Genomic DNA, 15000 nt, shown 5'->3' with positions numbered 1-15000 from the left:
GCGTTCTTCAAGAAACAACCGTTAGGTAAGTCTCTTAAAGACAGATCACACAACCACTGTGTTTCACGGTTTTCACGGAAGTGAAACTCATCGGGAAACTATATGCATTCTAATACCAGCCAATGCGCTTAGTCCTCCAAAAACGCGCGTGACTGCAGGTTTACTGGGAGACGTTTCTGGGCAGTAATGATGTTAAAAGCTGAGGAAAACGGTATGGGAATATTTCTTGACGCTTATTTAGGTACTTTACGTTTCGTTTTTATGACGCGCCTTTAACTACTTTAAGTCTTAATCTTTTTTGAAACCATGATTTGCTAAAATTTACAGATGACATTTGTCAATACTTCGGCGTGAAAATTGCCATGTATTTCGCCTGGCTTGGTATGTACACCAAATGGCTAGTAGCGCCTGCAGTCTTGGGCATCATCACATTCATCCTTTCCAGCAAAAGCGAGATAGCGCGGGACTGGTGCATATTCTTCTTCAACATATTCAACATAGTATGGGCTACACTCTTCTTGGAGGCATGGAAGCGAAAGAGCGCAGAGCTTGCGTACAAATGGGGAACGATGGATATGCCGTCTGACGTCTTGAAAGAGCCAAGACCGCTATTCAGGGTGAGTATGGGGAATAGCGTCCACCAGGGGCGTCGTTTCCCGTTTTCTTTGCCTTTTGTTTCATTTCCACTAGTGTGATAAGGTAAGCACGAGACTATTACGACACTCATGATGTTTGTTTATAAACCATTACATTAACACAAATGGATATGGAACAAAAACAATGGACCCCCAATCTTGAATGCAGTAGACTCACGTCCTACACCGATTAAAGAACATTAGGTCTTAAAGAGCTACGTGGTATCGGATGTCTGAGATTATTGACAGAATAATGAATTAATTCTTGGGAACGGCCTTTTGATATTTGACTGCCGAATTCGTCTTCATTAAAAAGGAACAAACTTGATCACATAATAGGACCTCTTGACCTGGAAATCTTCCTTTCAGTTAACGTTTTGAATGAGAAGTTTCTTGTAACACGAACGTTAAGATAAACAAAGTAACATGAAATCGAGTAAAATGTCTATTTTCTTGTACACATCCAGGGTTTTGACAATCTTTGATAACATATTTACATTTAATTTAAAGAAGACATTTTTACCAGTCTTTTCAGATGTGGATTTCCAATTCACGACGGTTTTAGAACAGTACAAGTAATTCAACATGTGGTGCAATAAATAAATAAATCCCCATGTACAACCATTGGTTAACAGGGTGAATATAAACCAAGTGAAATCACTGGGCGAATAGAGCCACACTATTCTTCCTGGAAAAGAAACATCTTTCGCTACTGCGTATCACTGCCGATCATCTTGACGTCATTGGGCGTGGTCTGTCTTTCCATGCTGCTATGTTTTGAGTTTCAAAGGTGGGTGGATGGCATGGAAAACCCACCCAAGCCTCTCAAGTTTGCTCCAAAAATTGCTTTAGCTGTGTCCATTGGCCTTTTGGACGACAATTACAAGAAGGTGGCTTATCACTTAAATGACAAAGGTGAGGGAGAAAATTATTCAAATTACTTTCGTTAATTCCATGGTTTCTATCCCACTTGCAACCCTGGAAGTTTTCAGTTTTTCTTGCAACTGCCTGAGGTACTAATAACACACATGGAAAAATTACTCCATTCTGATTGGCTAAAAAAATGCAGCTTTCAAGAAACACAGAAAATAGGTAATTCAGAGCAAAAAGAAGTGATAAAGCAAGCATTCTCATTGGTCAATGAGCAATGAAAGTCAGAGATAGCCAATCAAATGCGAGCCCTAGGTGATGCAATTTTTGCGTGATTGCGTGCGTTTCTTCTGTCTAACCATCTCCAATTTTTTCTTGTATATTACTAATATCTAATCACATGATTTTCCTCATGCAATTTGGAATAAATATGCACTTCTAATTTTTTTCAAAGACTGCAAATTGCACTCGCCTTACGGGCTCGTGCAATTTTGTTCGTCTTTGAAAAAAATTACCCGTGCTCATTCATTCCAAATTTGAAATCATGTGATTACCTATACTTATCTTGACTGCGATAATCTTTAATTCGAAGTTTCATTTCATGTCCATTCCACAGTTGAAATAAACAAGATTTCACCGGCAGTATTCCAAAATAATTTTATAGTCCTGTTACGGGATATCCCTTGAACTTGCCATTGATCTGATCAAAGATCGCTTGATAGTTCAGTTGGTGGAGCTACAAGTACAGTGCAATTGTTCGTTCCCCGCAACTACTCAAGTTGTTTATCTATTATTAGTTAACTTACTGTGAACATTCTAGCTTTCATTTAACTCCGTTCCTGTGGATTCCCTATCACTGAGTACCTCTAATATTATCTGCAAAGGTATATTCATAACTGCCATTCCGAGAAGTGACGATCTGTTCTTTTTCCTTTTTTGGCCATTCACAGAAAACTATCGGCTTCAAGAGACGTACGAAAACCATTTGATTATCAAGTTGGTTTCGGTAAGAACTTTGTTTGGTATGGTAGGTAGGCAGGCAGGCAGGCAGGCAGATAGGTAGGTACGTAGGTAGGTAGATAGGTAGATAGATGGGTAAGTGTTAAATTGGAGTAGAAACATATTCACAGCTTATTTTACCGCGATGCATCAGTTACTATTTCTTGATCATTTGATTGCAGTTCCAATTCTTTAATGCCTTCCTTGCGCTGTTTTACATCGCCTTCTACATACAGGACATGAACAGGCTTAAAAACGTAAGTCGTGCATTCAGTGCAAATTGCGCGATACGCGCAAGTGATAAACAGTATGAAAGAACGCTATAATAGTAAACACAACAGAAAACTGTTTAAACGAAAAGGGAGAAGTGATCCTCGCACTTATCTGGACAATTTAAGCAATTATCTCTCATAGACAGCTGAAAAATTCAGGCGGCTTCAACCGGCGGGATTTGAGGCCATGACCTCTGCGATGCCGGTGCGATGCTCTACCAACTGAGCTCTGAAGCCACTCAGTTGGGAGTAGGTTCAATTTGTTGCGCTCATGTCATTGTGTTCCAATGAAAAAACTCGATAAAGCTTTGAAATCAGACTCAAGTCGAACAGGAACTAAGGGTGGGTAAAAAAAAAAACAGAAACCAAATGCGTCTGTCATTGTTAAATTTCTGTCATAAGAATACTTGCTTAGTTTCAATCGAGTGTCGTAAAACCAAAACCAAAGTAATTACTTTGGTCAATCAAAAAGGACGGAGACAATCCAGTAAACCAATCAAGACTCGAAATAATTACACGTGGCCGACACAAAGCGCGGGAAAATGTGCACGCGCAAGCCACGACTGGTTTTGGTTTCACTTCTGATTGGTTGAAAAAATGGTGGGAGAACATTGAACCAATCACTGAGTGAAGTAATGCAAAACCAAAGCAATTCGCTAATTGTTTTCGACACTCAATTGAAAACCGCTCTATTAGACATGATCTCGAGATCAATCCATTTCAATAATGGTTTACAGCAACTTGCTGCACTTCTGATCACCAAACAAGTTGTGGGAAACGTCAAAGAAGCCTTAGTTCCCTTCGTCAAACAAAAAGTGAAGGAGTGGAAACTGAAGAAGCAGGACGCAAAAGCAAAGAAGGAATTAGACGAGAAAGAAGAAGGAAAAGACAAGGCAGCCGGCACTGGTGGAAAGGAGAAATCAGATAAGCCCAAAGAACTGGATACACCACTTATGAACCAGGCAGAGATAGAAAGTACTATGGCAGAATATGAGGTAAAGCAAAAACTCTAGAAATACCTCCACCGCTCTGATGCTTGCAAAGTTATCACAGACGGATGATGATGGTATTGACAAGAACAGATGTCCGATAGACCACTTTTATAAATGGCGACCACTTTACTTTCTTTTGTCTTTAGGTTAATTAGAAGCACTACCTTATTTTGAAACAAAAGTTCTTTTGAAACTTGCTCGTCGTAGCAAGGTTAGGAAGGCTGATTGGCATTCACAAAAAATAATATTTTATTTGGCCACCATTTTTTGAAAGAGGTGTATATCGTTGCTAGTCCTAAGCCTAATGTCACAAAGTGTCCCTGGCCCTCCTCAGTCCACCCTTACCAAACCGGAATAGATGACAAGGGGATATATTGTAATGTCTATACCACGCATGGTGTGCAGTCGAACTACGACTATGACGATGTCCATTCTGGTTAACGATGATAATGTAACCAAATGGCTACGATGGTACAGTGATGTTAATGAAGCTGGTATTGAAAACAATTATGACAGGAGTGAGAAGTTGTCGATTTGAACCTCGATTTTGTTTTCCACAGGATACTTTTGAGGATTATCTGGAAATGTTCATTCAATTTGGTTACGTGGTTCTCTTCTCGTCTGCTTTCCCCCTTGCCGCCTTGTGTGCTCTGCTGAATAACATCATCGAGATCAGAAGCGACGCCTTTAAGCTATGCACCAACCTTCGAAGACCATTCGGTGAAAGAGTTGAAAACATTGGAACCTGGCAGGTAAACGAACCATCTTGATAAATCCGGCTATCGCATTGGATCATCTCCCAGGGTCTTGATAAAAAATAGTTGAAGAGAAGGCCTGCCTTTCTATTTAGATATGGAAATGGTTATACCTTTCAAGTTCCTTATCAACACTAAGTGACGTTAAAGAACGCACACGCACACACTGATGGTAAAAAGCAAGTCTTTCACTGCTAGCATGCGATCGGGCTGGATTAGCGGGAAGGGCCTCTGAGAGAACACGACCATTAATCAAATACATCCGATAGTGAGGCTATTTAATTTGCCACGCGCTGGAACCTTCACTCAGGTTTCAAAGTTTCAACGTTAGTTGTAGGATATTTGCAGTGGGCAAATACGTGTACTTGAAAAATATACACCTATTCAATAACTAGGTAACGGACCTGTAAAGGTTTAATTAAAACTCTTTAACGCTTTTTCGTAATTTATCCAAGTTTTGCCTAGCAAATGAGTGAAGCTCAACATCCGATAGTGAAAATTGCAAATTTACAATTTTTCCACTGCATTTAGTCTCCATGCCCAACAGCTTCCAATTTGTTCAAGCTAAATTTTCAAGGTATGATTTTCTTTTCATACTGGTTTAATTTCAGTTCTACATCCAACCCAGTAATAAGAATTCCAAACATCCTTGTCTTTCTTGATTAGTAAACAAAAGTAAATTTCAACTCATTGGTCATTTGACAGCAGGTGCCTGTTCCAGTTTCTAGTTCGAGCTAAACGTTTAAAACACTGACTGTACCGTAGACCCACTCCACTGTTTTCTTTTCGATAGGATGCAATGGAAGTCATGGGCGTAGTCGCAGTGATGGTGAACCTCGCTCTCCTTGGTATGGGAGGCTCAGTCCAGCGGATGTTCCCAAACATGTCAGTTACTGAAAGAATCATTCTCATTGTCGTATTGGAGGTAAGGCGACTTCATACTGAAAAAATTCTTGATCAAAAATAAAAAGGATGAGAGGAACAGTCCAATGTGATCTGTGACAAAATTAGTGAATTGCACAGATTGAAAACGCTTCGATACTCTTCTGAACAATCGGTCTTTTCCATGAGGTTTCCAAAACAACATGGAATGCTTGGGCTTATACAGTTTTAGTGTTCACTTGAAACCTCGTTTTCAGACACCACGTAAGTTACGGGAGCTGCTTCCCATGATCGTAAGCGATACCTAAAAACTCCCGGGAAACGCCTTACTTAACAAAAGTAACAAAAGAACGGTACTTTTTCCTAAACAATCAACAAACGGCTTAAGAACAGTGATACAACTAGATTTAAAACAAGTAAAGCGAATTAAGATTAAGGTCCAACAAAGAAGTACACGCCTGGCATCACCTACACAGTACACCCTGAATTCGTTTTCCCACTATATCGCGGTATAGATTGGTCGATTAAATGGTGGATCATTTCCATTGCTAGTAAATCGTTCAATTTCAATGATTTGGCTAAAGCACTTTGAAACGGTTTTAATTTTCAACCATTATGCTGGACTCTTCTCTTTTTAGCATCTTGTCCTTGGAATCAAGTTCGCAGTAGCGTATGCTATTCCGGACATACCCGAATGGGTGGAACAAGAAATAGCTAAAATGGAATTTCAAAGGAGGGGAGCTTTGAAGGTAAATCATCAATTTTGACCCTACATGTATACACTCCTTAGGAAAAGCAGACTAATAGTAAATCTTATGTTCCAGAGCGCTCCAAGTACTCCAAAGTCTCCAAAGGATCCACAAGGAAAAGCTCACACCCCCGTTTAGAAGATGGACGATGAAAACAAGAGCTGCGATAAGTGGCCTGGCAAAAAACACGCATTCTCTAATGATTGTGTCGTTTTCTTTAAATTTTAACATAGTCGATCTATCAGGGTCCAGAAAGTAAACTTTAGGAAATAGTATTCTTAGGGTCTTAAGTTGGTTTGGGATATTCAGTTCTTTCGCATTGTCTGCGACCATCCTATAAACACAAAAACAATAACGGAGATAAAAAAAAGAGAGACACAGGTTGGAATAAGGAAAGAAATACACGGGTTAGAGTAAGGTTCGCTTAATTTTAGGGAAAACGAAATGGTTTTCACATGGTCATCTCTGTCGTTTTTCGAACTGAAATTGTCCTACGACCTGCATGAGACGACTATATGTAAACCCTTATGGACGGTCGTCTGGATAGAATCGAGTTCTACTACAGAGATGTACGCGAATGATTGGCAAGAAATATTGACAAACTGAGCTACAAACGACTCAAGCGACAGAGACCGACGACAGAATGAACAGAGATTGCTAGTGTTTGTTTTGAAAAACGCGAGGCGGGGAGGACCGCAAATTAATGCTTTCAAAAGGAATTTTCCACCGATTGCAGGGATAGACAAGTTAGGTAAATATAGTGGCCAAACTGAAATAAGATCGTTAACTTATGATACAAACCTCTAAAGAAAGATGAGACACCAGACGAATAATTTTCTTTTTTTTAAAATCTTTTAGCACTAGTTAGTTTTTCAATTGAATTGGAATGAGTGATTTATACAAGAAAAATGTGTGAACAGGGGTGTTTTTTAGGATTTTTAAAATACAGGGCTGCTAACCGAGACATTTGTTAGATATTTTAACAATAATAATAACAATCCCATCTATGTTATTTTTACAAGAATTAAGAAATCTGACCGACTTCACTTCTAAAATTAAATTAAGTTCTTCGAACATTTCAAATGTTAAAACTAACTGTAGTGTATAGGTAAATACTAAGAACTGGAATACTGGAATTAGGCTTTATAAAAAAAGTACATTAACATATAAGCACTTAATATGGGTTTTCATGAGCACTAAACTACTAACGTAGCAATACTGATTAATTGGAGTCTTTAAACACTGTCATTAATTAAATTCTCGAAATCAAACTGAATATAGCGAAAAAGGGTTACTCTCCTTAACAAAAAAAAAAGATAATTAAAATCATTACATACACTAGTGCTTAACACCAATCAACCTAATTCAACTACTTCGAATAATCAAAATAGCACAAAATTAACCGTATTTGAGTGTCTTCCTCTAATACTGACCAATAAATTAATAACACACCTTACAAGTCAGCATTCAAGCAAGATAATAACATCTAACAGTCAAATTAATTGATCTTGAATCTAGCCAACGAAAACCTTAGAATCAACATTGAGCAGAGATTCCAACCCTCCCGTTTTGGCCGGAAACCCCTCCGTTTTCGGCGAAGATTGCCTGCGGCGCTTTTGGGCGCGGCTACGCCGCTCCTAACCTCCCTTTTTCTTTAGTTGACACGGTTGGAATCTCTGACTGAGTAGAGATTACTAAGTGTATAAATACGTACAGTGTGGGTTTTGCATATTAAAGAAACGAGCGGTGAAGAGGAAGGGCAAGAAATGAAAACAACGATAACAAGGAGTGGTGAAACAAGCGCGAAATGGGAAGAAGGGTGAGGGCACAGCTAAATTATAAGACGTGTGTCAGTGATTCGAAGTACGAAGAAAACGATTTGAATAGACCGACAAAAAGGAGAGTGAGACAATTGTACAGGTACAAACCGACAAACAAATTTGAGACTTTCAAAAGACTGATTGTACGGCTTGATGTATATTAAAACGAATTCACGGCGAAAAGAGCCGAATGATCAAATGTTATGCTTTGACGAACAAAAAACGCCCAATGAATGAACGGCGTTTCAAAAACGGACGCATTACTGAGAGAGAGACGTAGTTTAAAAATATCGTTAACAGAGGCCAACAAAACATGACATCACCCAGGAAAGCGTACGAGCACACGGCTAAAAAAGACAAGAGCAAATGAAAAGAAGATAAACAACCGAATCGGTGATGATGTTTGATGCGATTACAACATCACAAAATACACTTACAAACCTCAACTGAGAAGGCTGATCTTTTGACTACACAATTAAGATAGTAAACAATATGCACATGAATTGTCAACAAGTTAAAACAAAAATCTCAAAGCCAAATGTGGCAGAACTAGAGCTAATTGATAACCCACGTGGTCCATATTAAAGACATTGTCCTCATTAGAGTCATAAGAAACATACGCAGTTAAGTACTCATCATTTGCACCTTTTTTAAGGACAAAAGACACTAAATAATGCGTCTGCGTATGTTCCTTGGGCATATGCCCAAGCACACAAAGCCGGCCTCCATTTCGGGGCAAAAAAGGTCCTTTTGCCCAATAGGGAACTTAACAACTGGAAGGGAACACATTTCGCATGCGAGGAAAGTAGTGTCTCCCAAAAAGATAGCCCTTAAAGATACTTAGAAATATAAATGTGGCTGCGTGAAGATAAATTAAAAGGGAAAACAGCTCAATTGCGGTTGCCGTCCGCTTCCGCAGGTGTTCTTAAAGCTCCCTAATATCTTACGAAACATCAGGCTTCCCGAGCCCACCCATCTGGTCTCCTTTTCGGTGCTTGGGTGGCTGGTGAGGACCAGGTTCTACTTACGACTCTTTTAAAGTAAAAAAAGGACGAAAGAAATTGAACGAAATGCCAAGGCATGATAGCTAAAGCAATTCAGCAATATTCAGCAAAAGTAAAACAAAACCTTTCTTTCCTCACTAAAAATTCACAATACTGAAACGTAAACGGCAAATTTCTAAGATAACCTGAACAAAACAAAACCAAGCTAAAAAACACCACCCTCTTTTAAGTAAGTTCCTTTATATAGGGTTAACGCAGTTTTTGTGATCGCAATCGACGTCATTTACGCACGGAAGGGTAAGACATATCCACACCGGCAAACGGTAAAATATTACCAAAAAGAAGGGACAAAAGCCTAGCAAATATTTTTAACAGTAACGTAACTTTAAGTGCCATTCAACTGAAGCAATGAAATGCGCGATTAAAGTTAAAAAAAACTTACGACACCGTAAACAAGGCAGGAGGGGTAGGGACGTACACATACATAACTGCAACGAGACGACGATGAAAGTAAACATACCAACAACTGGATCAAACGAAAACAATTCCCCTCTTTTATTTCGACTTATTGGAATACACAAGCATCACAAATGCGCAAAGACAAATCTTCCAGTTTTAAAACTACGAAAATAAACTCGACAATATTGCAGATATAAGAATTGGGACAAAGATATTACATATGTTTATAAACGAATGAAGGGGGAAAAAATTATCTTGTTAACGATACGAGGACAGTAATTTATCTACTTGTTTGAACTTTGCACACTTTTCCAATTTCAGTTTTATTGGTTACACCTTGAGAATTGCAGTGTATCTTTTTAATCTAAGTTTTAAAATCTAAGATTTTCTCATCAGAAGTTGTACCACCTTTTCTTGTAAGAAAACAATAAATTTGAGATTTTTGGGAGAGTGAACACTATTAAATTTCGTCAGTGGCTTCGAGTGACAGAGACTTTTAGTTCAAAGCTCGAAAGTCAGTTTCAAAATGCGCATGTCCAGAACAACAAACCCTTAGCCCCAGCCCCACTCGGCCTCCAATTCAAAGCACGAGAAACATAATTCAGTGTGAACAAGTAATCAGCGATTGGATCGTAGTTCTGACGGCCTGAAAACGCAACTATTACAGCGAATGTCGGGATTGGTGCAAAACAAGGGATACAATTTAGTGTAGTCTGTTCCCCAAAAGAGAACTGTGTTGAAGATTGACTAAACTCGCAATGTTTTGCACGAAAAATCACATTTTACAAGACCTCTTTCTGAGCAATCAAAGCTAACAAATGAAGATGCAAAAAAACACACTTCATGAGCAACTAGCTAACATAATAATGAACATAAACATTGTTATCGTGTTCATTTAAACACCAGTGTTCCAATATTCAAATATTGGCGAAGGAGGCATTTGCAATGAGTAGTATATGGAATTGCGGTTCTACGGCTGGTGGATCATGGTGGATCGTGGATCCATAAGCGATTCATAAGCGTAACGTTAGAGGTACAAATAGGTAATTTGGATGTATAAGGTTGTACCACAAGGAAGCGCTGTTTTGAGGGTGTAATGATGTCATGGGTTTGTAGTGTGTCTTGAAAGCTACGTATGAACAGACTCAGAAAAGTCGTGAATATTTCATAATCCGAACGAGAACGTCAAAATTCATTGCATACATAGTCCCGCATTATGATTGGATAAAGTGTCCGAAACAAACCCGTCACAATTGATTGAACAAGTGATTATGTAATAGGGCGCCAAGTACTTTATTTGCATAGATATTTCATCAAGCGCAACTTTAAAAGGCAGACAACAACCCTTTTGTTTCAAGCAATATCATCCATTATTCCTTCTTAAAGTTCTACTACGACCAAAAAAAGAATTCTTCTTTTTTTTTTTGGATTTCAAAACTATGTTAACTAAACACTAAGTGACCCAAGTTTTAAGTTCTGATTTAAAAAAAGCACCTGTTTGTTTTAACTGGAATTTTGTTATTTATTGGTCCGCCATTACTAACTTTAAAATCTTGAGAGAGCTGAGTCAAGGAGAAAATGACGTCAAAGACTCACTGGTTCAAGAATGCAATACGTGTGTACGCGGCTGAATTAATATGCAGCACGGGGGTTTCGGGCTTCCCGATTTTTACACGTTTACTCGCTGAAATTTTAAGCTAGTGAGTAAATGACGTCATTTTGCCCCACATCCAACTCTCTGAGGTCCAATCGGTCAGTTTTGAACCTTACACTCAAAATAAACAGCCTTTGGACAAAAAGCAAAGCTTAAGCGAACACGCTTTCAAAATTTGAAGAAAAAAGAAAACTATTTTTTGATCATTGACGCACAGTTTTTCGTGTTCCAAACACGTATCGCGGCGATAAAACTTGCGGGAGCAATACTTGCATTGGTGAGTCTTCTCTTGAGAGTGTTTTTTCATATGCCTCCTCAAAGCATCTTTTCGGTTATACGAATTCCCACAGCGCTGACAAGTAAAAGGCCTGCCATCATGAAGCGCCTTCTTGTGCCGTGCCAAGTTTGTCAAGTGGGAGAACCGTTTCTCACAAATATCACACACGAAAGCCACCCTACGAGCTGCTTCTATTTGATCCACACTCTTCGAAGGTTCGCCTCGATCTTTACATGATTGCTCTTGATTGGTTGAAACTAGATGCTGTTGTGACGTAAGAGGACCCTACATCTCGCTCTATCACCATTCTTCCCTCGGCTCGCTTGCGTGACTAAAGCGGGTGGTTCGACTGACTTAGAAGGGAGCGCGAGCAGTCTATATCCAATTTGGACTCTTTCTCTCGGTGCAATCAATTGCGAGACAGCGAAAAGAGAATGTATACACCGTCTGCGAGAACATGTATAGGAAGATAAAAATATTGCTTTTGTTATTCAAATGTACCAACCACAAGTACAAAAGACACTTTGTTTCGACAGCCAATGAGGTGTCAACGATATCTTCCCTATAGCATTGGAACTAGAACTATAGTTGTGTGACAAACTTCACTGGTATTGCTTGAAATAAAAGGCTTGTTGTCTACCTTTTAAAGTTACGCTTGATGAAATATCTATGCAAATAAAGTACTTGGCGCCCAATTACATAATCATGTGTGCAATCAGTTGCGACGGGTTTGTTCCGGACACTAGGGACTTTAAGGGCCTGGACAAACGGGAAATGTTTGGCGACCAAACAACATCAAACCTTGTTTGGTGACCAAACATTTTACCTTTTTGCCACCTTGTTTGGTGGTGTTTTATCGTGTTTGATACAATTTGAAGGCCATCGACATTTCTTTCGTTCTCGTATGTGATGGGCGTACTTTCGTTCGTTTGATTGGCCAGCCGTATCACACATGTTTGGCGCGTGCATGCTTTCCACGCTTGCTCAGCAGCTTGTATCCACGTGATTTTTACGTATTTGTGTACCATAGGTCTTTGCTTGTGGAGTTTGTCACGTAATTATTTTTTTTGTGTCACCAGTTTGTAGATAGTTTTAGCCACTCGTCTTGTTCGTTAGTGCGAGTGTTAATTACCAATTGTACGATTCCCTAGTGTATTATGCATTATCCGATTTAGTGTTATAGAATTTCTAAGTGTTGTAATGTAGTCATTGCTTGTAGTCGTAATTTGAATGAATTAGTTAACTATATATAGATGTAAAAAGTCGTGGGCGTTGGTTTGTTGTGGAAGTGGCGCAAGGTTTGTTGACGTACAGGAAAGCAAAGAGTTGAAGAGCGAAAGCCTGAGGGCAAAAAGGAAAAAGAACGGAGAGCACTGCTAAGAGCCATTAGCGGAAACAAATATAGAAGAATCAATGACAAAACCCCTTTGTCAGTGGCGGCGAGTGAGGAAAATACTTCAAAGAATTGAAGCTTGAGATAAGCAAAAAGAAGAGAAAACTCGAAGAAAGTGACGCGGCTGCAGTAAAGTGTGAAAGAAGAAATTGATTGCCGGAAGAGAAGGAAGCGCCGAGGTGGGAAAGAACTTGTCGAAGGTTTTGCTACTAGTTTGGCACAGGACTGAACTGTTTGACTGTAAACATTAGAGTAAAGTAATTAGTATAATTAGTATTATCGTTCAGTTTTGTAAGGGAATAGACAATTATTTAAGTGGAGTTAGTTTTAAGTACCCTAATTAGTCTGTAATATTAAGCAAGTGTAGGTTTTTCTTTTTTTCCGATAATATTAGGATGTACAATTTTTTTTCCCTCTCCTAAATTAAAATCTTTAATTATTTTCGTTTATAAGTTTCATGCTTGTGCGTTGCGCAATTGTGGGAAGGGCGTGTGTGTTATTGCTTGTTTTTCGTTTTGTGTACGAACCCACCATCACAGAGTTTGATCTGAGTTAGATCAAACACGTTTTAACAATTGTGATGTTCACGTTCGGATTATTAAATATTCCCGACTTGTCTGAGTCTGTTCATACGTAACTTTCAAGACACACTGCAAACCCATGCATGACATTATTCCACCCTCAAAACAGCGCCTTGCTGCTGTACAACCTCATGGAGCCAAATTACCTATTCGTACCTATAAAGTCACGTTCATGGTGGATCGTGGATCCACCATGATCCACCAGCCGTAGAACCACTGTTCCACATACTCTACTGCAATATGTAAACCGCATTAAACCTAAACGTACTTTAAAAGGGTCCTCTTTCCTGAGTGTAGTGCTGCACAAAACTGCTTTAAAACCCACTTTGCCTCGACACAATCTACTACTTACTTCTGGACCAACACATGTTTTGCGGTTTGTACGGTACAGAAATGGTAACCTTAATTCAAAGAGGCTCACCTCTTCGAAGGAATCAAACGATGCTACTTACAGTCAATAAACCACAGGCACAAGAGAAAACACAGTTCAGTTAGGGTTAGTTCAATTATTGCTTAAGCACGTATCTTAGCAGTTTCTTCCCTCGTACTTCTCCGAGTCGACCGCAGTGTCGTAACATTGTGAGTATTGCCCTCCCTGTGGCATCCATCTTCAGTTGTGAATAAGTCTTCAGATCGTCATCAATGAAGAAATATTCCCCTGTTTATTTGAAAAGCGGGACAATGCTGCATTAGAGCAGTTTTCAAATGACTTTCGAAAGTAAGTACGCGATTACGATTGCAATTACTACCCTTAGTGATTGGTTTAAAATTCTAGCGCCAGTTTATCAACCAATGAGAAGGAAAACCAAAAACCAAATACATCCGTAGCGGTTAACCAGGAGAACTGAATTTTTTTTCTGTCCACATTCATTCATTTTAGCTATTTCTACCTTCAGTAATCACGCGGCGGTCATTTCGAGGTTTAATGCAACAGCGTTTTTCTCCTTGTTCCTTCTCCTAAATTCATTCTCTAAATTTGTCCAAAATTCATTTTTTTTGCTAAGCTGTCTCCTTTCAAGTTGCTGTTTTAGAGGCGCCCAAAAAGTGGAAAACCAGAGCAAATTTGATCTACGACAGACTAAGTAGTTTGCAGACTACGAGAAGCAGTCTCTCTTTCGCCGTTAAGTTAGTCGAGCGCAAGGAGAAAGAAGACAAGCACGAGGAAAAATGGCGAGGTGAACTCCTCCTCGAATCCATATAGTTTGTGACGGCATAGGTCCTCTTCCCTTCATCGCTCGGTCAAGGATGAGAATTGTGGCCAGTTTCTTTCAAACCATATAGAAAAGTGAGATTACGGGAAGAGGGTTTAAATAAAAAGAATGTAGCTTGACACAAGAGTAGATCCTGCAGTTATGTACGCGGAAAGGTCGCTATCGCTAGGACGCTCTGAGGAGCGTTTCTTTCACGCGATCAACGGTCATATTTTAACGGAAACGTTGAAAATCGTGAGACAACGGTTAATCTCCGTGTTTTTTAGTATATTTGTTTCCATCACCAATTCTTTCAGCTCTTTAATTACAGTCTTAATTGTTACTCAAGAGCACTTACCTTCCGTTTCTGGCGTTTCAGCTTCCTTGAAAGCCTGAGGATCAAAACAGTATTAACTCAGAAACAATAAGAAAGGACGAGGAAAAGTGATATAATAATAGTACTGGTTT

At 39.2% G+C, this 15000-nt stretch overlaps 2 protein-coding genes across 3 annotated transcripts in view; one reads left to right on the top strand and one right to left on the bottom strand.

Moving 5' to 3' along the window:
* Nucleotides 1-9885, top strand: part of LOC137992972 (anoctamin-8-like) — a 20046-nt gene extending 10161 nt beyond the window's left edge. For both annotated transcript variants that reach the window (XM_068838605.1, XM_068838606.1), the window contains exons 5-14: nt 1-25; nt 328-617; nt 1271-1550; nt 2456-2511; nt 2687-2761; nt 3514-3771; nt 4329-4520; nt 5317-5448; nt 6044-6154; nt 6230-9885. The exon at nt 1-25 is cut by the window's left edge and continues 92 nt beyond it. In XM_068838605.1, the coding sequence (XP_068694706.1) occupies nt 1-25; nt 328-617; nt 1271-1550; nt 2456-2511; nt 2687-2761; nt 3514-3771; nt 4329-4520; nt 5317-5448; nt 6044-6154; nt 6230-6292 (1482 nt within the window). In that variant the 3' untranslated portion in view covers nt 6293-9885. The remainder of the gene's footprint in view (nt 26-327; nt 618-1270; nt 1551-2455; nt 2512-2686; nt 2762-3513; nt 3772-4328; nt 4521-5316; nt 5449-6043; nt 6155-6229) is intronic.
* Nucleotides 9886-10866: 981 nt separating this feature from the next.
* Nucleotides 10867-15000, bottom strand: part of LOC137992973 (spindle and kinetochore-associated protein 1-like) — an 11190-nt gene continuing 7056 nt past the window's right edge. Inside the window, exons 6-7 of the mRNA XM_068838607.1 lie at nt 14891-14924; nt 10867-14000 (exon numbers count right to left, since the gene is read on the bottom strand). Coding sequence (XP_068694708.1) covers nt 13849-14000; nt 14891-14924 — 186 coding nt within the window. The 3' untranslated portion in view covers nt 10867-13848. The remainder of the gene's footprint in view (nt 14001-14890; nt 14925-15000) is intronic.

The sequence above is a fragment of the Montipora foliosa genome, chromosome 2 (assembly GCF_036669935.1).
Source record: "Montipora foliosa isolate CH-2021 chromosome 2, ASM3666993v2, whole genome shotgun sequence".
NCBI lineage: Eukaryota > Metazoa > Cnidaria > Anthozoa > Scleractinia > Acroporidae > Montipora > Montipora foliosa.
Note: the sequence above shows the minus strand (reverse complement) of the source record. Positions and strands in the feature narration are given on the sequence as shown.